General features: G+C 41.9%; 1 protein-coding gene across 2 annotated transcripts in view; it reads left to right on the plus strand.

Moving 5' to 3' along the window:
• Nucleotides 1-24,159, plus strand: part of LOC126248684 (ATP-binding cassette sub-family C member 5-like) — a 288,000-nt gene that overhangs the window by 36,608 nt on the left and 227,233 nt on the right. For both annotated transcript variants that reach the window (XM_049949958.1, XM_049949966.1), the window contains one exon: nucleotides 3,245-3,421. In XM_049949958.1, coding sequence (XP_049805915.1) covers nucleotides 3,245-3,421 — 177 coding nt within the window. The remainder of the gene's footprint in view (nucleotides 1-3,244; nucleotides 3,422-24,159) is intronic.

Here is a 24,159-nt window from a genome sequence, read left to right on the forward strand (position 1 = left end):
TTTCTCTATGCCCCCAGTTTCCTGCTGCTTTTTCGAACCTTATTAGTTTTCATTACGAAACCAGACTAACTTTTTAGGTGGTTTGGAACATGGTCTTTATAACAAAAACAGTTTAGGAAAGCGTGCAGAAAATACTTTCTGTAAAAGCGGGCAAAAAATACGCATCTTTTTGTTTTTATAAAATCATCAACTTTGCCCTCGATTTGTAAACGATTTGTAAACTATTGGAAAGCAGTAAGAAATGAAAATTTCTATTATAAGGCCTTGTACTAGTAAGTTATGCAAGTTCTTACATGCTAGGTTCATGTGTATCACATACTTAACTTCTGGAGTTACAGAAAGCTAAGCTTCACATTTATTTCAAGTGGCTAGTTTTTTGGCCGACTTTATTACAAGTTATCCACGTGAAAATTGCTCTTTTTTTTATTATTTCAGTTAACCTTCCATTAGTGGCATGCATTCTTTTGTGTTTAGCACCATGGACATGAGCTGTGGTTTGTCAAGGCTTTGCTCTAGAGGTTAGTACTCCTGTGAGATAATGACCTATTCTAAGTCAATTACTTGTTTGCTCATTTTAAAATGCAGTGAAGTTTAATATTAAACATAAAGTTTGTTGTTTTTAATGTTATTCATGGGTTTTTAAAGTGCCCATATGCTGCTTTTTTGTACTGGTACAGCTTAACGAAGCACCTCAAGCCCCCCCTCCCCTTTTACACCAAAGCTATCAAAAGCAAACACTAGTGAATGCACACTCCTGTGAACAGTGCTCAAGGATTCACTAGTGTACACCTTCAAGTTTTATAGCTGCAAATAGGCATTTACTTTGAAGTGAAGAGAAGAGAGAGAACCAAGCAGCTATGATGTGTTTGGTGGTTTTTGTATTTATATGTTTGTGTTACAAAGACATCCAGTTTTAAAAATTTATTGTTTTAGGGGATTCATGGGAAAACCATTCTAGAAAAGTAGGTGTGTTTTACAATGAATATAAACTCTGTACTTCAGATTCCAGGGGTGGGGGAATGCCTGTTCAGGGGCATAACCATATCCAGTATTGTATCAGATGTTGGCCCATCAACACATAAAAATTATGGTAATCTTTCATTTATTTATTTCACGCAGCCTCACTTCTCTCAACAAGTGAATCATCTCTGATACTCTTTGATCCAATTTCTCATCCGCCGTTTTTTCCTGCTTACAGCAAGCAGTTACAACAGTAGCAGTGTCTTTATAATTTAATATTCTGAACCATAATATTACTGCGCAATATTATTGAATAATCTGGTGACAACTTAAGTAACAGTGCACAATATTTAATATTGTTGGCTGTCTAGGGAGTGCTTTAAGGGTATACTGCTGACAGCTGTGTTATGGAGTCAAACAAATCTGTGCTAATATTAAATTAGTGATCATAAAACTTTAACAGTGTTTATGTCTAAAATGTATGCATGCTCACCCAAAATTTCATCAAAATCCTGATGGTCAACCATCAAAAACACTCTTGACATATTGGCATTGAATGACGTGTATGCGTTCCTGTTATGTCCTAATATCCCTGGATCAAAATAAATGGATTTGAATAGGTCACGAACTGATTTGAATAGGTCACGAACTACACTAAACGGACAATCTTTTGTTGTTACAATATGTTATTAAACAACACAGCAATTTCATTTGAACAGCTGTAAATGTAAATTTCACCAGTTAGTCTTTACAGCTCTTTGATGGTCAAATTACATCAAAATCAGACACCATTGCACATCAGCAGGAGAAGCATGGCGAAGCTGCAGTGACATGCATGTAGTTATCCCATTTCAACAATAATAAATGACCGCACAGCTCAGCTTGGCAGGGCCTGGCTAGTTAGACATGGCTTGGCCCAGCATGGCCAGCCGTGGCCAGGCGAGGCTGACTGGCCATAGGGGAATGATGAAACAATGATGGTGGGTGGTCACACAATGCTGAGCTGAAGGGGAATGGTAATCATGGCATTGCATCAAGCCAAGAGAAAGACAAGCAAATGCCTCTTTCCGAAAGCAAATCGGATACCATGCTTTTTCCGGTTTTTTTTGGAAAAAACAATAATTCCCCTAGTTTTCTAGAGCAAAAGGATTCCCTGAGTTTTCCCGTGTATAAATATGAACATGCGGCTTGATTTCACTTAGTCAAAGACTTGAATGTGCACAGCACTCTATATTCAACTGTTCAATAGTCTTTTTTACAATCACCACAGACACTAACACATCAAAGAATACAGCATAATTATTCGTTTATTTCTCCTCACGTGTTCTGTGGCGCTGGTGGCCAACACTTGTCGTCGTCAGTGACTCGCCCCTCTTACAGTCTTCTAACAACAAGCTTCCGACCTGCACGTAGAAACAGGTGGATTGGTAGAAACATTCTCACTCTTCTGCACTCATACCTAAAATATCGGGTGTTCGAGACAGTTGAAGGCCGAGTGTTTCTAGAATTTACTCCGAAATTCTTGAGGCACTACAGAGTGTCTGGTGTTGCTGTGCTTGTGACCTGATAGAGTTGTAAGAGTGACGTACATTTCAGGCAACCTATAATAAGCTTACTTGTTTTGTTTAGTACTTTAGTTATTTTTGGATGGGTAGATTTGTACCATAGTGGACAAGCATACTCTGCAGAACAGTAAGATGTTGCTGTTAGTGCTGTCATTCTCAGTGTTTGTGGTAGAGAGCCCCACAGGATTTTACTTTTGGCTTCCACCTTCATTCCCATATCCTTGCAGTGCTGCTTGTGCATCATAATACAATCTAGAGTGACTCCCAGATATTTTGGATGGGGTGTATTTTCTAATTGTATCCCTTGCCATGGAACGTTAAGTTTGCGACTGCCTGATTGTAGTTAAGATGAAACACACACACACACACACACACACACACACACACACACACACACACACACACTTGATTTTTAGTTGGGTTTGGATGAAGTTGATTGTTAGAGTAATGGAAACTCAACTCTCTCAATACATCTGATGGGTGGGCTTCAGCATCTTCAAAAGATTTCCCATGACTCGCTGAAGCCAGACCTTTGGCATAAAGGAAATTCCTTGTGTTTGCCCTAAGTTGTTTCATTGGTATAGATGGTAAATAACATTGGTTAAGGAACATTTCCTTGTAGTAAGCCATTTCTTTGACATTGCCACTGACTAATCTTACACTGGAAAACAATAATTTACACAATCTAATCTAAAGATATTTCTGATGATTTGTTCTAGATGGTTGATCGTGCAGAACCAAATGCTCAACGTCTCGAGAAGTTGTGGCATGCACATGTTGTGAAGCGTGGGGAGATGTCCTCCTTGTCCTCTGTAATGTGGAGGTTTTGTCGAACAAGATGCATTGTTGCTATGACATTTATGGTTTTGGCAGTGATATTCCAGTTCCTAGGACCGGTAAGAAATAATAATAAAATCATTTGCATAAATATCTTTTCTATTGTGTTATTGTTCAAGTTATTCCTATCAATATAATATTTATTTATACTGTGCCTGTAAGTTGTAGCAAATTTTCACATGATGTTTATTTTGTTACAATTTGTTTTTTAAAAAAAGACAGTGTATCCACTATAGGAGAACGTATTGTATCGTAATGGTGCTTCTTTTGCTAGAAAGAAGTGAATTGTTTTGTCAGATATATACTGCTGGTAGCACCAGTACCTATACAGCTACTATGAAATGATTACATATCAGCTATACTTGTGTAATAAAGACATGGAATGAAGTCTCTTTGACTTTGGGGTCTGTGCAGTATTTTGGCAAAGCTGCACTACAGCACAAGCTAGCTTTGGTGATTCAGTGTAAAATGGGAGAGTTCACCCTATTTTTTTCCTTTTGCTAGCAGTGAAGTAATTGTAGCTGAGGTACAGCAGCATCAAGTGAAACATTCACAGCTCAAAATAGTCAGGACATTTCTAAAGATTATGGCATTACTGTACTATATTTAGATATTGAAATATTTTATCCCGGCTAAGACACAAGTTGAAAATATGGTCCCTATTTTTTATTTACTTAAATTTGCCATATTTTGTGACAGTACCTTTTCCATTAGACGTTTGCAAGGCGATATTAGTCTTGGCTTCAGTTGTCTAAGTATGATTCCACAATGCATCTTTGTCGGCTGCAGAAAAGACGTGGTTCAACGTGTTTGCCTCATTTTGGTGTTTCAAATACCATTTCTTCAAATGTAGTTTCTTTTTTTATGGTTAATACAAAAAAAATAGTAACATAATTCAAAATTATTTATGACGGCGACCTTCACATTGTTCTTCCGTCAACACACACCAAGAGTTAGCTGCCGACTGACTATAGTCAAAGACGACTCCAGCGTCAAAGATGTTTTACACAACACACAAGCTTCCACTTGTAATCAGTCTCTTTGCTATTCTTCGATACATTTACTAATAGTAATCAATATGCTTTCACTCTCAAAAACATAAGTAAATTAACATATAATAAGGCAGATTACAATAAATTCTGACAAAAAGTATAAAAAAAACATTTACAATTTGGTATCGACAAATACAGTAAAAAAAATAACATCTCCCAGATCCATTACAATATACAGATTTAAGAGTATTTTATATCTTGCAGGTAAGATTTCGTATATTTTCATTGATAAGCAGTGTTGTTATGCAAAGTGCCAACAATCATATGCACTTTAAACTTTGTCTTGGTAATCTAAGGGACATAATCAGTTTTAATCATTAATTGTGTATATATGATGCTTCGGTTATTTAGGCTTTGGTAACTGTCGAAAGAACTCTGATTTATTGAGTAACTATCGAGGATTTTAGTTGGGCCTATGTAACTTTAATAACATTTTTGTATTTAGCAGTAAGGGAATAAAAGGTAGCCTCCGCACATTCTGTTGACTGGTGGTGGCTTCTTACCTTTTAAGCTGATGAGTAACTGTGTAACTGACACGGCAGTTGTGGTTCCCCTTTTGTTGTTGTCATTGTCATCCTCTTCCAACAGAGAGTGGGTGGAGGAAGGGGTTGGAAGTTACACATAGTTTTCAGAAAATATTGATCAGCTAGTGTATTTCTCCAAAGACTTCATATCATTAAAATTCTATAGATGACACACTGAGTTGAAGACAGGTACAAGGAAAAGGCTTTTACACATTGAGGTTTTGGCCAAAGCCTCCTTCAGGAAAGAAAACATACACGCATTCACACAAGTAAATACATCTCATGCACACATAACCACTATCTCCTTAGACCAGAGATGTGTGTGTGAGGTGTGTTTGCTTGTGTGAATGCTCGTGTGTTTTCTTTTCTGAAGAAGGCTTTGGCTGAAAACTCAACGTGTAACAGTCTTTTTATTGTGCCTGTGTGCAACTCAGTGCATCATCTTTAAGATGAGTAACCTATCCTTTTCATAATATTGTTGATATTCCAACCTGGACTATTTGTTGTTCAAAATTCTTTAGAAGTTTGTTCAGTTAATCCACAGTATAAGTTGAGAAATAACTACTTTAAATGAATGTGACTTAGTAAGAATTGATGATTTTTGTTGTATATTTTCAGCTTGCTGATATGTCTGATGCAGCTTGCCACAATTTACTTTCTTCTGGCAATCTCGTCATCTCAGAGTAGCAGTTCCATACAGTGTTCTCAGTTATTTGTTGTATAGATTCTAATCTCTGTGTTCCCCAACAATTTTTCCCCTTCGTGTCTCCCTCTGATCTAAGGAGTTCTTCCCTTTGCTTAACACTGAACCTGTCATCCTGTCCCTTTCGCTAGTTCACTCTTTCCACATATTTCTTTCATCACTGACTCTCCGGAAGATATCTCATTTGTTAACAAACCACTTAATTTTCATCACCTATCTGTAACACTGCATCTCAAATGCTTCACTTCTCTTCTTCTACAATTTTCCCACAGTCTATGATTTGCTTTGTAATAGTCCATTTACATGCCTTTTTTATTCTGTTGCTGAGTGATGAAAGAAGGGTGCCAAGTAGGGAAAATCAATAACTTTGGAAAAAAATTGTTTGTGTTCACTGCTGGGTAATGCCGTATCTGGGAAACTGATGTGAATGCTGTGGAAGTGCAGAACAATGGTCTGAGACACACATCATCCTCTACCCACTTTTGAAATGGGAATAAAAGGGAGACAATTTCTAAATTGTAATAGCAAATCATTGTATTGCATTCATTCTGGACAGACTTATAAAACTGCGCCCAGGGCTATTGCGGTTGTCATTTATTTTTTCAAAGTAGAAAACATATGCAGCTTGGCCTGCTGACTTATAAGGCTTGACACACAAGTGTGATTTTTCCTGTCAACATTGACAGACATCATACGTCAACACATTACTGCGCAAGGCTTTTATAAATCTTTTTCCTCATAGAGAAGTTAATGGAAAGGCTTTAGTGTCATCTGATCTTATCCTGAATGATTGGCTGAAACTTGCCAAAGCTTATGAAGTAACCACGTCAGCACAAGCTATGATTAATGATTCGTCTGACGTTGGTATTGTTTTATTCGCCATTGTGCTCTGCAATCAACTGAGGACTTCCAATCAACGTCATCATCCAATTTAAATAGCATCCTTTTTTGGGTTATCTATCAATGCAGTATTCAGTAGTTAGTGCAGTACTTAGTCATCCACTGCCCTCATCACTAGTAGAGCTGCAGAAACAGAGGTGCTTTGTTTGCCATGGGCATGTTCCAAAGTGAGTAGAGGCTCATGCAGTGGTGGCTTTCCTCTCATTCTCAAAAGGATCCCAGAAAAGTTTGTGCCTCATATCGTGTCCAGATGGTGGCATACAGCATCAAGGGCTTCACTGCACTATGTTTGATGTTACATGTTTTGTGTGCCACAAACCAGGGCGTGTAACGGTTGTCTGTCTCAACTGGTGAGCATCGACATCAGCTGTCAGTACACTGAACCATCTTGCCTGTACCCATAGCTGCAGCAGATGCGAGACAGAGACTCATGTTACAACTGGATGCTAATGGAGCAAAGGCAGATATCCAGTTGGACACAGGTGTGGACATATCTCTAATTAATGAGGGAGGACACACACAAGCACATTGTCTCCCCACAGCAGAGTGGTGACGTATGATGGCCAGTGGATCACATTGCGGAGTTAGTTGTAGTCCAAGCTGTACATAAAAATGTAGCTTGGCGGCTAAAACTGCTAGTAGTCAACTCTTGCATGACAACTAACATTTTCGGCTTAGACGCTTTTGCGCTTTTTGGTTTTCAAATTCAGGACTAGGTTAATCTAGTTTCACCTGTGATACCATTCACAGAACATCATAAGGTATGAAGCAGAACTGAAGTTAGTACCCATATTAGGTTGTGTAACAGGGTTCCAGGTCCACTTATCCTTAAAGCAATCGTAAATGCCTAAGTTTTTTAGAGCTCATCCAGTGCCTTTCGCCATGTGCAGATGACTTAATAGCAGAACTAGATAGGTTGCAAAGTATGGGAAGTATATCCCTAGTTTTGTCTAGCCAGTGGGCTATGGCCACGGTCATAGGTATAAAGCCAAATGTATATGGACACCTAGCTGAAAGTGACTTAAGTTCATGGTGCCTTCCATCGGTAATGCTGGTATTCAATATGGTGTTGGCCCACCCTTAGCCTAGATGACAGCTTCCACTCTAGCAGGCATACGCTCAGTCAGGTGCTGGAAGTTTTCTTTGGGAATGGCAGCCCATTCTTCACGGAATGCTGCACTAAGGAGAGTATCGATGTTGGTTGGTGAGACCTGGCATCAAGTCGGTGTTCCAAACCATCCCAAAAGTGTTCTGTAGGATTCAGATCAGGACTCTGTGCTGACCAGTCCATTGTAGGGATGTTACTGTTGTGTAACTACTCTGCCAAGAGCTGTGCGTTATGAACAGGTGCTTGATCATGTTGAAAGATGGAATCACCATCCCCGAATTGTACTTCAACATTGGGAAGCAAGAAGGTGCTTAAAACATCAGTGTAGGCCTGTGCTGTGATAGTGCCCCCTCCATGAAAAACACGACCACACCATAACACCACTGCCTCCAGATTTTACTTTTGGCACTACACACGCTGGCAGATGATGTTCACCAGGCATTTGCCATACCCACACCCTGCCATCGGATTGCCACATTGTGTACCATGATTCGTCACTCCATTTTCCCAATGTTCCATCGTCCAGTGTTCACGCTCCTTACACCAAGTGAGGGGTCTTTTAGCATTTACCGGAATGATGTGTGGCTTATGAATAGCTGCTCGACCATGAAATCCAAGTTTTCTCACCTCCCACCTAACCGTCATAGTACTTGCAGTGGATTCTGATGCAGTTTGGAATTCCTGTGTGATGGTCTGGATAGAAGTCTGCTTATTACACATTACGACACTCTTCAACTGTCGGCGGTCTCTGTCAGTCAACAAACAAGGTCGGCCTGTACGCTTTTGTGCTGTACGTGTCCCATCACGTTTCCTCTTCACTATCACATAGGAAACAGTGGACCTAGGGATGTTTAGGAGTGTGGAAATCCCATGTACAGACCAATCACCTGACCACATTTGAAGTCCGTGAGTTCTGCGGAGCACCCCTTGCTTCTCTCATAGTGTCTAATGGCTACTGAGATTGCTGATATGGAGTACCTGGCAGTAGGTGGCAGGATATTGCATCCAATATGAAAAACGTAAGTTTTGGGGGGTTTCTGGTTACTTTTGATCACATAGTGTATGAAGCCAAATGTATCACTTTGATGCTCAAAGCAAATTTTAATCTCATCCAGTTCATAAGCGGGAGGAATAGTTTCTCAGAAAGAACGCCCACTGTTGGAACTGCTGCACCGTCTTATCAGGAAGTTTTGTATCAGGATTCAATAGCAAAATAAAGGGCTTGTGATCAGATCAAACTTAGTACTGTAGAGATATGTATACATGGAACTTGCTGGTGCCCTATATGATAGCCAGTGCCACTTTATCAATTTTTGAATGACTTCTGTGCTCCATTTAATTTTTTTAATGCAAAAAGCGATGGGCTGTTACATGCTATCTGTGTATATGTGGGACAGCACAATCTGATGCACATTTGCCAGCTGGGGCCCATTATTTTTCAAAGATAGATCGTGCTGACATCAACTTTTAGTTTGCATGTCAGAAAGCTTTTGTGCAAATTAAAAAGTGCTGTAGGTCAGACCTTGCTTCAACAACATCCCATTCCGGCAAACGTACATCAGATTGTGTCATTGGTGTCATGCTGTCGCACAAATACAGTATGAACAGCCCATTGCATTTGCACCTAAAACATTACATGCAGCACATAAGAATCTTTCAAAAATTGTGAAAGAGGCATTGACGATCAGATAGGGCATCAGGAAGTTTCACTTACATCTCTGCGGTACTAAGTTTCACCTCATTACCGATCACAAGCCTCTTATATTGCTGTTGGGGAATGTGTAGAATGTAGGAAAGAGTTCAGAGTCATGTGCATTTTTTTGGTCTGATGCTACCTTAGAACACACCATCTGCAAATTCCTGGCCTGTGCCCACTCTGTCAGCCCCACCACAGTGTTTCAACCATTGCCTGCACTCTTGACCATCCCTGGCAAAGAGTGATTTCAGTTTTACCAGGCCTTTCAGTGATTGTCCCTATGTGACATGGATGGGTACCACCATCACCACCACCACAGCTGCTGCAGCTACCACCCCGATCCATCATGTTTGCAACAGAGAGGACACCTTCCATTCTGGTTTCTGACGATGGCCCCAAGTTCATGGTATCTGCATTACAGCTTTTATGTCAACACAGTGGTATCGAGCACCAGACCACCATCCCGTTCCATACCGTATCGAATTCAGGATGGATAGGATGTGTGACTGCTGTGTACGGACGCAGGAGGAGCTGGCCACTGTTCGCGAACAGCTGAGCGTGTTGATGGCCGCGGTCAGCAGTCTTCAGGCTGCTGCCTTGGAGTGTAGCGGCAGTGGGGAGTCTGGTGTGTCGCATGGTACGCCCCAGGTGTTACATGCTTCACCCACTGTCCCTGCTGTCGAGACATCTTCGCAGGTACCGGGCGCGGTTGGGCCACCCTCTCCCCAAGGGGAGTGGCGGGTTCAGCGGCGTTCGTGGCGCACGAGGCGGAGGGTAAATGTGGAGGCTGGCCGTGTGGCATCGCCCGCTCTGCCTGTGAGTGGACTATGTGGCTGCTCCTTCAGCAAGGTCCGAGCAGGCACACGGTAGGGGGGGTTTATTAGTTATTGGGAGCTCCAACGTTAGGCGGGTGATGGAGCCCCTTAGGGAAATAGCGGAAAGGTCGGGGAAGAAGGCCAGTGCTCACTCTGTCTGCTTGCTGGGGGGTCTCATCCGAGATGTGGAGGAGGCTCTGCCAGCGGCATAGAGAGCACTGGTTGCACCCGACTGCAAATTGTTGCTCATGTCAGCACCAATGACTCCTGCCGTCTGGGTTCAGAGATCATCCTCAGTTCATACAGGTGGTTGGCAGAATTGATGAAGGCGGAAAGCCTCGCTCGCGGGGTGGAATCAGAGCTAACTATTTGTAGTATCGTTCCCAGAACCGATCGCGGTCCTCTGGTTTGGAGCCGAGTGGAAGGCTTAAACCAGAGGCTCAGACGATTCTGCGGAGATCTGGGGTGCAAATTTCTCGACCTCCGCTATCGGGCGGAGAAATGTAGGGTCCCCTTGAATAGGTCAGGCGTGCACTACACGCCGGAAGCGGCTACAAGGGTAGCGGAGTATGTGTGGAGTGCGCATGGGGGTTTTTTAGGTTAGAGAATTCCCTCCCTAGGCCCGACAAGACGCTTCCTGAGACGCGGCAAGGTAGGAGTAGGCAAAATGCAACAGAGAATAACAATATTAATGTGCTAATAGTAAACTGCAGGAGTGTCTATAGAAAGGTCCCAGAACTGCTCTCATTAATAAACGGTCACAACGTCCATATAGTACTAGGGACAGAAAGTTGGCTCAAACCAGACGTAAACAGTAATTAAATCCTAAACTCAGATTGGAATGTATACCGCAGAGACAGGCTGGACAGTGAAGGGGGAGGTGTGTTTATAGCGATGTGCAATAGTATCGAAGGAAATTGACGGAGATCCGAAATGTGAAATGATTTGGGTTAAGGTCATGGTTAAAGCAGGCTCAGACATGGTAATTGGATGTATTTATAGGCCCCCTGGCTCAGCACCTGTTGTGGCTGAGTACCTGAAGGATAATTTGGAAAATATTTAGAGTTGATTTCCCCACCATGTTATAGTTCTGGGTAGAGATTTTAATTTGCCGGATATATACTGGGAGACTCAAATGTCCATAACGGGTGGTAGGGACAAAGAATCCAGTGAAATTTTTTTAAGTGCTTTATCTGAAAACTACCTTGAGCAGTTACACAGAGAACAGACTCGTGGCGATAACATATTAGACCTTCTGGTGACAAACAGACCCGAACTATTTGAAACAGTTAACGCAGAACAGGGAATCAGCGATCATAAAGCGGTTACGACATCGATGATTTCAGCCGTAAATAGAAATATTAAAAAAGGTAGGAAGATTTTTCTGTTTAGCAAAAGTGACAAAAAGCAGATTACAGAGTACCTGATGATTCAACACAAAAGTTTTGTCTCAAGTACAGATAGTGTTGAGGATCAGTGGACAAAGTTCAAAACCATCGTACAATATGCGTTAGATGAGTATGTTCCAAGCAAGATCGTAAGAGATGGAAAAGAGCCACCGTGGTACAACAACCGAGTTAGAAAACTGCTGCGGAAGCAAAGGGAACTTCACAGCAAACATAATCATAGCCAAAGCCTTCAAAGCGTTGCAGACAAACAAAAATTACGCGAAGCGAAATGTAGAGTGAGGAGGGCTATGCGAGAGGCGTTCAATGAACTCGAAAGTAAAGTTCTATGTACTGACTTGGCAGAAAATCCTAAGAAATTTTGGTCTTATGTCAAACCGGTAGGTGGATCAAAACAAAATGTCCAGACACTCTGTGACCAAAATGGTACTGAAACAGAGGATGACAGACGAAAGGCCGAAATACTAAATGTCTTTTTCCAAAGCTGTTTCACAGAAGAAGACTGCACTGTAGTTCCTCCTCTAGATTGTCGCACAGATGACAAAATGGTAGATATCGAAATAGACGACAGAGGGATAGAGAAACAATTAAAATCGCTCAAAAGGGGAAAGGCCACTGGACCTGATGGGATACCAGTTCGATTTTACACAGAGTACGCGAAGGAACTTATCCCTCTTCTTGCAGCGGTGTACCATAGGTCTCTAGAAGAGCATAGCGTTCCAAAGGATTGGAAAATGGCACAGGTCATCCCCGTTTTCAAGAAGGGACGTCAAACAGATGTGCAGAACTATAGACCTATATCTCTAACGTCGATCAGTTGTAGAATTTTGGAACACGTATTGTGTTCGAGTATAATGACTTTTCTGGAGACTAGAAATCTACTCTGTAGGAATCAGCATGGGTTTCAAAAAAGACGGTCGTGTGAAACCCAGCTCGCGCTATTCGTCCACAAGACTCAGAGGGCCATAGACACGGGTTCACAGGTAGATGCCGTGTTTCTTGACTTCCGCAAGGCGTTCGATACAGTTCCCCACAGTCGTTTAATGAACAAAGTAAGAACATATGGACTATCAGACCAATTGTGTGATTGGATTGAAGAGTTCCTAGATAACAGAACGCAGCATGTCATTCTCAATGGAGAGAAGTCTTCCGAAGTAAGAGTGATTTCAGGTGTGCCGCAGGGGAGTGTCATAGGACTGTTGCTATTCACAATATACATAAATGACCTTGTGGATGACATCGGAAGGTCACTGAGGCTTTTTGCAGATGATGCTGTGGTGTATTGAGAGGTTGCAACAATGGAAAATTGTACTGAAATGCAGGAGGATCTGCAGCGAAATGACGCATGGTGCAGGGAATGGCAATTGAATCTCAATGTAGACAAGTGTAATGTGCTGCAAATACATAGAAAGGTAGATCCCTTATCATTTAGCTACAAAATAGCAGGTCAGCAACTGGAAGCAGTTAATTCCATAAATTATCTGGGAGTACACATTAGGAGTGATTTAAAATGGAATGATCATATAAAGTTGATCATCGGTAAAGCAGATGCCAGACTGAGATTCATTGGAAGAATCCTAAGAAAATGCAATCCGAAAACAAAGGAAGTAGGTTACAGTATACTTGTTCGCCCACTTCTTGAATACTGCTCAGCAGTGTGGGATCCGTACCAGATAGGGTTGATAGAAGAGATAGAGAAGATCCAACGGAGAGCAGCACGCTTCATTACAGGATCATTTAGTAATCACGAAAGCGTTACGGATATGATAGATAAACTCCAGTGGAAGACTCTGCAGGAGAGACGCTCAGTAGCTCGGTACGGGCTTTTGTTAAAGTTTCGAGAACATACCTTCACCGAAGAGTCAAGCAGTATATTGCTCCCTCCTACGTATATCTTGCGAAGAGACCATGAGGATAAAATCAGAGAGATTAGAGCCCACACAGAAGCATACCGACAATCCTTCTTTTCACAAACAATACGAGACTGGAATAGAAGGGAGAACAGATAGAGGTACTCTGGGTACCCTCCGTCGCACACTGTCAGGTGGCTTGCGGAGCATGGATGTAGATGTAGATGTAGATGTAGAAGCTGAGAGGATGGTAAGAAACTTCAAAATATGGATGCGGAAAATCATAACATCAGCCAATGCCGTGAATGCATTCAGTGGTTTCTTTGCCGCCTACCAATCCAACCCAGCTGAAGTATCCATATGGAGGACAGGTTGGGGATACTAGGGCTACATACTCCAGCTGCAGCTTGCTTCTGCACAGGGTGCTACTGCATGTGACGATGGCATTGATGCGAGACTGCCTGTAACTGCCACAACCTGATATTTGCCAATCAGTCGCACTAGTTCACTGAAGCATTAAGTAGGTGCCTTTAATAGTATAGTTTTGACCTTGCATGTATTACATTTTTGATTCAGATTACTCCCAGGAATCTTGGTATAAGTTTTAGTTGACTTTGCTACATACTGGATTTGGCTTTGGCTAGCCGCATTATTGGTTTAAGGACCAAGCAACACATGCTGCAGCTTGGGACTCCAAGCTGGGAGAAGCATGAAAGGTGGCACCACAACTTAGAGATTTCTGTGCAAGACATATCACAATTAGTAATGGTCGCTTGGGGTGGCAAGCTGAGAGGAGTGCCAGGGGTGCCCAAGTGTAAGATTTGTATACAGTGCATATCATAGTAGTGAAAACTGACGTGAGTAAATTAGTGTGTGGGAGAAGGCGGTTATGAGGGCACCAAATGATAAGTTCCTTGTCTGGAAAAATGTCCACGAATTGGCCCTAGTTCGCTTCGTAAACTGGGCCGTCATCAATCTTGGGAATCCCTGTTTGTTCCACTGTGTTCACCTACCCAGAGTCAGATAGAAAAACAGTGTTCTAATTTGATTCTCAATAATGTTGCCCAGTGTGCAGCCTTTTTTTCTTTTTTCTCAACCCATACCAGGTAAACTTTTTTAATGCAGTCAGATGTGAATGCTAAGGTCCCATTTATGATTCTTTATCTTTTCCCAAAATTGAAAAATGCCATTGAAGGATGTCATTTTGGAACTCTGGAGAACATTCAATCAAAACAATGTGACAAGCATGTTAAAGGCCCCACCAGTTGAAACCATTCAGTGCTGCTACCAAGACTGGGTAGAACGACTCTGCTGGTGTATGACTGCCAAGGGGAACTACATTGAATGGGACAATATAGTTGTTTGAAAAAATGTATATGAATTGTAAATAAAAGATAAGCCTCATTACATTTCTCAGTACCTCATACATACGAGTGAGTGAGGTTGCGCCATGATTAATGCACTGGGCTCACATTCAAGAGAATGATGATTCAAACCCATGTCCAGCCATCTTGATTTTGGTTTTCTGTGATTTCCCTTAAATTACTCCAGGCAAATGCGAGGAGGGTTTCTTCAAAAGGGTAGGGCTGATTTCCTTAACCGTCCCTGAGACAATCTGAGCTTGTGCCTCGTCTCCAATGACTTTGGTATCAACGGAACAGTAAATCGTAATCTTCCTTCTTCCTTTCTTTCGTATATATGGCCATGGAACTGACACTCCAGATACTTCTGATACGTGCCACCAGTGGTAGCTGTAAATGGCAGGGTTAACGATTGAACAACATATTCATCCATTAATAGCACTTTTTTATATAATACACCAATCTTATCAATAATACAATAGCATTTGACTTCTTTTAATTATAATAATCCTTTCTACCATAAATTACACCAATATGGTGATATTGTCGAAAGGTACAATAATGTATGCTGACAATCAATATTTTCTGAGAAGAAATGAAATGCACGTGCCAGCAATATGCAGAAATGGCACGCTTTGTTAGTGAAAAGGCATAACTACTTCAGTTACACACTCACTACAAGAGTAATTTATACCGGTTTGGTGCTCACCACTCTTAGTCACCTCCTGGGTCATTGTGGGGAACTGGTCCAGGCTGTTTGGGAAGCTGCGTCAACACAGGACTGTGTGTTTGTAGCTGTGCAGCATTGTTCTAGTGCATGGCACGTGTTAATAAAAGTAGATGACAAAACTCTGAAGCTTGCAGATGATGCTTTCATAGTTGTTTATCAGCTGAAGGGAGAAAACGTAGAAAAAGTTCTGTATGCATGCCAGTAGTGCTGGAAAGTGAAAAGATATGTGGTGGAAACAATTGTTCAAAGTGATTTATGTATCATTATTGACTGGCAGGGTGTCAGTGATAAGATTTGCTGAGATTGCAATCCTCAGTGAAAGGGAGAAAGAATTACAGGGCATAATGAATGGAATTAACAGTCTACTACCTGCCCGAACAGGCCTTATAAGGCCCAACAGGTCCGACCGACTGCTGTATCATCTGCAGCCGATAGGCATCGCTGGGTGTGGTCAGCACACTGATCTCACGGTCATTGTCAGTTTTCATGACCGGAGCAGCTACTTCTTCATCAGGTAGCTCCTAAATTGACACCACAAGGGCTGAGGGCACACTGCTTGCCACCGGTGCACGAACAGTCTACTGATCGCAGAATATGGATTGAGAGTGAACTGGAGAAAGACGAAGGTAATGAGGAGCAGCAGAAAAGAGATTAGTGAGAAGCTTAGCATCAAACTTGAGGACGACGGAGTGAAGGAATTCTGCTGTCTTGGAAGCAAAACAATATATGATGGATGAAACAAAAAGGACGTAAAAAGCAGATTAACATAGTCAAAGAAGACATTCCTGGCTAAAAGAAGTGTACTGGTATCAGACTTCGGTCTTAATTTAAGCAAGAAATTTCTGAAGATGTGTATTTGGAGAGCAGCGTTGTGTGGAAGTGAATCGTGGATTGTGGGAAAATCTGAAAAGAAGAACATCGAAGTGTTTGAGATGTGGCACTACAGAAGGATATTTGAAATAAGGGGGACTTATAAGGTAAGAAATGAGGAGGTTCTCTGCAGAAACAGCAATGAGAGAAACGTGGGAAACATTGACAGGAAGAAGGGACAGGATGACTGGACATGTTACGACATCAGGAAATAACTTCCATGGTACTAGAGGAAGCTGTAGAGGGTAAAAAGTGTTGGGGCATGTAGAGATTGGAATACATCCACCAAATAATTGAGGATATAGGTTGCAAGTGCTACTTCGAGATGAAGAGGTTGCCTTAGGAGAGGAATTCATGCTGGGATGCATCAAACTAGTCAGAAATAAGATGAACTCCCACAAAAAATTGATGTAAAATGTAAACAACTTAATCAGGTTGTTTGAAGACTTAAAACACTTAGTCAGTTTGATTGAATTGAATGAATCTGTAACGTGTCTGCAAAGGAAAGGGGTGGGGGGAGACAAGATGGAGCGTTTGTGTCTGCCCCCTCTCCCCTCCAGTAAATTTCGAAAGATGCCCACAATTGAACTAGTAATAATTAAACAAAACACCAATACAGAAAAGCAGTATCTTAAATAGATTCATTTAAAAGCTTGATGTATGTCTTCAAGATAACCAAGAAAGGCACCTCAAAGATTATTCCTGAAGTTTGGAGGGCTCTTTATAATGCTCTGAAAAATATACATTCTTTATTTTGAATTTCCTTTATTACCATTACAATTTAGAAGGCCAAATTATTTGCAGATTTCTGCAAACAGTCTCAATACTGTCGCGGAAGTACATGATTGGAGCTATGAGGTTCATTCAAATGAAACCTGGTCAGTGTGTATACCTTTGCCGTACACATAAGGTGGCACCACATTACTGTGGGTATGGTGGCGCCATCTATTGGTAGAGAGACTGACGCATACACACTGTTTGATGTTGCATAGCACCAATGTTGTTTCATGCCGAAGAGATGGTCACACAAGTTATTGTCCACTGCCGAACATGCAGGTGAGTAAGCAGGAACAACGAGGAGTGATTCGATTTTTTACAGCGGAGGTTGTTGAAGGCTGTGAAATGTATCGACGGATGAAGGTGTGTTCGGTGAGTACAGTCTAAGTCGCCGTCCGTCTCATCTTCTCTGTATGCAGACAACTTCTGCATTTCATACTGCTCCACCAGTACTGGTGTTGCTGAGCGGTGCCTACAGGGAGCCATCCACAAGGCCCAGTCATGGGCTGTAGCCCACGGTTTCCAGTTTTCAGCCTAAAAGTCGTGTGTTATGCACTTCTGTTAGTGTCATACCATTCATCCGGAACAAGAACTTTACCTTAATGACGATCCACTCATTGTAGTGGAGACATATCAATTCTTAGGACTGGTTTTTGACACCCAATTTACTTGGCTTCCTCACCTTTGTCAGCTTAAGTGAAAGTGCTGGCAGCACCTCAATGCCCTCCGCTGCCTGAGCAACACAAACTGGGGAGCAGATCGCTCTACACTGCTGCAGCTCTACAGAGCCCTTGTTCAATCCCGCCCTGACTATGGGAGTCTGGTTTATGGGTTGGCAGCGCCCTCAGCATTGCGTTTACTCGACCCAGTGCACCACTGTGGCATTCACCTAGCGACAGGAGCTTTTAGGACGAGTCTGGTGACCAGCATCCTGGTGGATGCTGGAGTCCCTCTATTGCAGGTTAGGTGTGCACAACTGCTGGCCAGTTATGTTGCACATGTTCGTAGTTCCCCTGCGCATCTGAATTACCGTCTCCTGTTCCCACCCACGGTGGTTCATCTCCCACATCGGCGGCCCAAGTCAGGGCTTCCAATTGCAGTTTGAGTCCGATCCCTTCTTTCCGAACTGCAGTCCTTGCCTTTACCACTTATACTTGAGGTCCATTCATGTACACCTCCATGGTGTACACCTAGGCCGTGGATTTGCCTGGACCTTTCACATGGCCCTAAGGACTCGGTTAAGCCCATGGCTCTCCACTGCCACTTCCTCTCGATTGTTGACATACCGGGGCTATGAAGTGGTTTACACCGACGGCTCGATGGCTGATGATCACGTCAGCTTCGCATATGTCCATGGAGGATATTGAACAGCATTCCTTGCTCAATGGCTGCAGTGTTTTCACTGCCGAGCTGTTGGCTATATCTCTTGCTCTTGATCACATCTGTTCATGGCCTGGGAAGTCGTTTCTTCTGTGTACTGACTCCTTGAGCAGCCTACAAGCTATCGACCAGTGCTACTCTCATCGTCCTTTGGTAGTGACCATCCAGGAGTCCATCTGTGCCCTGGAACGGTCCAGTCATTCAGTGGTGTTTGTCTGGACCCCAGGTCACGTCGGAATAACAGGCAACGAACTTGCCAACAGGCTGACCAAACAGGCTACGCAAAAACCGCTTATGCAGATCGGCATCTCTGCAACTGACCTGTGTTCAGTACTACGCCGCAAGGTTTTGCAGCTTTGGGAGACGGAATGGCATCACCTCAGTACGCACAGTAAACTGTGTGCCATTAAGGAGACTACAAACGTGTGGAAGACCTCCACGTGGGCCTCTCGCAGTTACTCTGTGGTTCTCTGTTGGCTCCGCATCGGCCATGCTTGGGTGACACATGGCTACCTCCTGCGCGATGATGACCCACCTCTGTTGTTATGGCGCCAAGCTGATAGTGGCCCATATCTTGCTGAGCTGTCCTCCTTTGGCTGCACTGCGATGGACTCCTCAGTTACCAGACTCGTTGCCATTAATTTTAGCTAACAAGTCTCATTGTCTAATTTAGTTTAATGTTTTATTTGTGACATTGGGTTTTATCATTCTATGTAAGTTTTAGGGAGGTCCTTTGTCCGTTTGTGTTCTCCACTCTAATGCTTTTAGGCCGGTTGTTTTAATGTGTCACAGAGTGGGTGGCTTTTCCTTTTTATTCTCATGGTCGGCCAGCCAGTCATATGCTCTCTTATTTTTATCCCTTCTACCCGTTTCTTGCTTCTCTCTGTGGTTTTCTTTTCCTGTTTTGCCCATAGTAGTGCTGGTTGTCCTACTGTCGTTATTCTGGTTCTTCTTTTCTCCTGTTATTGTGCTGTCCGTCTCCTTTCTTTTCTTCTTTCCCTTGTGTAATTATTTTATCGGTAACAAGGGACCGATGACCTCGCAGTTTGGTCCTTACCCCCCTCCCTTTAAACAACTAACCAACAAGTTTGAGTTGTTCAAGTGTTGCGGTATGGTGCAAATGATTCCTTCAGGAGCGCGAGTCGGTGGAGGACAATGTTCGTCCTGGACGGGCTCATTGTCTCAGCACACTGGAAGTTGTTGTGGAAGTAAATGGACAACCGCAGAATCACTGTGGACGAGATTCGTTGGTTACTGGGTAGTAGTGTGGGCACCGCCCACACCATAAAGCATCAGCACTTGAAGTTTTGAAAAATTTGTATGCAGTGTGTTCCCCACCAACTGACCGCAGAACAGCGCAATATTCAAATGGTGCTGTCATCTGCAACGTTATCGTGAGGAGGCATACAGCTTTATGTTGCATATTGTCACAGGTGATGAAACATGGTGTCACCATTTTGTACCAGGAAGCAAGCGTCAGACCAAGTAGCAGAAACGTGCGACTTGACCACCTCCAAAGAAATCAAAGGCTGTTCACACCAGTTCTTGTCAAGTCATGATGTCTTCCTTTTTTGACCACAAGGGCCCACTGCTTGTAGAGTTCCTGGAACGGAGAACCACCATCAATGCCCAGCGTTATCAAACCACTTCAAAGAACCTTAGACGAGCCCTCAAGTTAAAACGTCAAGGCATGTTGTCCAATGGCGTTATCCTCCTGCATGATAATGCCCGCCCACACGAGTCCAATGCAGTGAAGACGACATTGCAGCAGTTTCAGTGGGAAACGTTGGAACATCCACCGTATAGTCCCGACCTTTTACTGTGTGATTTTCTAGTGTTTGGACCTCTAAAAAACAAGCTATTCATGGACATCAATTTGCAACGTATGATGAAGTGTGTGACTGGGTTCAGGCCTGGATCCGACAGCAGCCTACTAACTTCTTCAAGGATGGAATTGACCAGCTAGTGTTGCAATGGGATAAATGTGCCAACAGTATTGGCGACTATTTTGGAGTGTGTGTACTGTGTATAACTACATTTTTGAGTTAATAAAATCATTACTGTTGCTTTACACTAGTGATCGGGTTTCATTTGAATGCCCCTTATACATGCAATATGTATCTGCTATTAATGGGAAATGTTTTGAATTTGTGAAAAGTGATTACTCAGTTTCTGTCTGGGTATAGTGTGTCATGCTTTCGGTCAATTTCATAGTAGGATAAAATGCAAAATTGGTATATTTTGGCATAATTTATTAAAATTGGTAACTTCATGTGAAATTTATTACTTTAGTGCTAAGACATCTGAATATACAGATTCTGGACTTATACTCTTTTTAATATATCCACAATTATGTGTGAAATCACCACAAAAATTACAAAAGAGCAAAAATTATGATTGTAAATCAATACTTGTAGCATGAATAAATACATGGGTTGCTTGAATTTTGAAATAGCTGTTTATTTGTTTCGTCTGCTGTATTCTTTACTCTTTATTCTTCATAATTATTAAACAGGATTTTCTAAAATACAAGAAAAGCTACACTTTTTTATGCAAACATTTTTGACACATAAGTTTTGTATCGCAGCCTTGCTGCAGTGGTAATACCAGTTTCTGTCAGATCACTAAAGTTAAGCACTGTTGGAATGGGTCAGCACTTGGCTGGATGACTATTCGGTCTGCCAAGTGCTGTTGAAAAGTGGGTTGCACTTAGCCCTTCTAAGGCAAACTGAGGAGCTACTTGATTGAGAAGTAGCGACTCCGACGTATGGCCAGGAGAATGGTATGTTGACCACGTGACCCTCCATAGCCGCATCTGGTGTCGCCTGTGGTCTGAGACATGGGGGGCCAGTCGGTACCGTTGGGCCTTCATGGCCGTTTTGGGCGGAGTTTAATTTTTTACATGTAGTATCAGTGTAATTGCACTCTCTTCATTAACCTTTATGGTTAATGATTTGTTAATTTGTGAATTTTCTTCAGTGACTATTGTGTGTTTAAAAATTGCGTAGGCATAAATTCAGTTTGCAGGAGCGATGCAATACCTATCTGAAAGAAGAAAGCTTTTATGTCACTGACAAAAATTCTTTTATGTGTCGTGTTTGTAATGTGAAACTCATCTGGAAGAAAGACAATTTAGAAAAATACATTTAAAAAGCTAGTCAGAAGGCAAAAAAAAATGTGTCTGCAGTGGCTGCAAGAACTTCATCTAAAAGGCAGACTGCTATTGGTGAGATGCTCAACAATGTCATAAAAATGAAAAGTGAGACTGGATCTATGTGCCACAATATAGTTAAAACGTGTTCAAAGGCAAACATCTAGTTGACAAAACTAGATAATGTTGAAGTTAGGTCATTTCTGAATAAATACATACCTGGTGCTGCTTGTGTAGCCAGTTCAGACTTTGACGAGAATATGTCTTTCAGCGCAGTCATGAAATGAAAGAAGAAATCAGAAATGCTGTGAAGGCTGTTACTATGCTAATTATTGCTGATGAAACTTGTGACAAAAATGGAAGGTGTGTATTTGCAGTTTTATTTTGGACAGTGACTGCAACATTAGAACAGAAACTGTATCTGGCTTCTTGTAACTTTTTAGATGTTGCTAACAGAAGTACTTGTGCCCAGACCACAGTAGACACCCTAAAAGACCACAGCATTAAATATGTTGAGAGTTTATTATCAGATTCTGCTGCATATATGGAATCTTGTTCTGACACACTTAAAATACTGATTGGAGTCCAGTTAATATATGTCAAATGCTGAGTGTGCAAATGAAGTCAGTAGGTGACGTCTTCATGAAAGAACTAAGAGAGCTAAATTTTATTGTGTAGTTTGAAAATGGAGTTTCTGCACTCTCGCGAAATAAAAAGTGCATACTTTCAGTTCCGTCAAGAGAAATTTTCTCACCTGCCAAAAAAAAAAAAAAAAAAAAAAAATTTCCCGGTTCAATAATCACGAGATGAAATTCACAGTGCAGTACTAGGGCACACACGTACCAGCAATCATCAAATTTTTCAGATCATTGGAAAACAAAAATGCGACCATTGAGTTCATTCTGTATCATTTAAAAAATGAAACTGCACCAGATTTAGTTTTCTTATAGTGCAAATGTGTAAGTGACATGAGTGCTAGCATTGACAGTTCAATTACAACACTAGAAGATACGACTTACACATTTGCGCATTTGTTATGGAAGGAACTTGAGAATATCAAATTACTAATGAAAAGAAATTCTGAAGATTATTTATCAAGAGACACCATTAATTGTTCTGACACATTCCAAAATGAGGCACATAAAGCATTTGCAAAATATTTTTTCAACTCTGCCATTACAAAAAGTATACAAAAGCTATACAGGGTGGTCCATTGATAGTGACCGGGCCAAATATCTCATGAAATAAGCGTCAAACGAAAAAACTACAAAGAACAAAACTTGTCCAGCTTGAAGGGGGAAACCAGATGGCGCTATGGTTGGCCCGCTAAATGGCGCTGCCATACAAACGAATATCAACTGCATCTTTTTAAAAACAGGAACCCACATTTTTTATTACATATTCGTGTGGTACATAAAGAAATATGAATGTTTTAGTTGGACCACTTTTTTTGCTTTGTGATAGATGGCGCTGTAATAGTCACAAGTATATGGCTCACAATTTTAGACGAACAGTTGGTAACAGGCAGGTTTTTTAAATTGAAATACGGAACATAGGTATGTTTGAACATTTTATTTCAGGTGTTCCAGTGTGATACGTGTACCTTTATGAACTAATCATTTCTGAGAACGCATGCTGTTACAGCGTGATTACCTGTAAATAGCACATTAATGTAATAAATGCTCAAAATGATGTCCGTCAACCTCAATGCATTTGGCAATACGTGTAACAACATTCCTCTCAACAGCGAGTAGTTCGCCTTCCGTAATGTTCACGCATGCATTGACAATGCGCTGACGCATGTTGTCAGGCATTGTTGGTGGATCACGATAGCAAATATCCTTCAACTTTCCCCACAGAAAGAAATCCGGGGACGTCAGATCCAGTGAACGTGCAGGCCATGGTATGGTGCTTTGATGACCAATCCATCAGTCATGAAATACGCTATTCAGTGCCGCTTCAACCGCACGCGAGCTATCTGCCGGACATTCATCATGTTGGAAGTACATCGCCATCTTGTAGTAACATCGGTAGAACATTACGTAGGAAATCAGCATACACTGCACCATTTAGATTGGCATCGATAAAATGGGGGCCAATTATCCTTCCTCCCATAATAATGCAACATACATTAACCCGCCAAGGTCGCTGATGTTCCATTTTTTGCAGCCATCGAGGATTTTCCGTTGCCCAATAGTGCATATTATGCCGGTTTACGTTACCGCTGTTGGTGAATGACACTTCGTTGCTAAATAGAATGTGTGCAAAAAATCTGTCATTGTCTTGTAATTTCTCTAGTGCCCAGTGGCAGAACTGTACACGACATTCAAAGTCGTCGCCATGCAATTCCTGGTGCATAAGAATATGGTACTGGTGCAATCGATGTTGATGTAGCATTCTCCACACCCAACGTTTTTGAGATTCTCGATTCTCGCGCAATTTGTCTGCTACTGATGTGCGGATTAGCCGCGACA

This window comes from Schistocerca nitens, chromosome 1, assembly GCF_023898315.1.
Source record: "Schistocerca nitens isolate TAMUIC-IGC-003100 chromosome 1, iqSchNite1.1, whole genome shotgun sequence".
In the NCBI taxonomy this organism is placed as follows: domain Eukaryota; kingdom Metazoa; phylum Arthropoda; class Insecta; order Orthoptera; family Acrididae; genus Schistocerca; species Schistocerca nitens.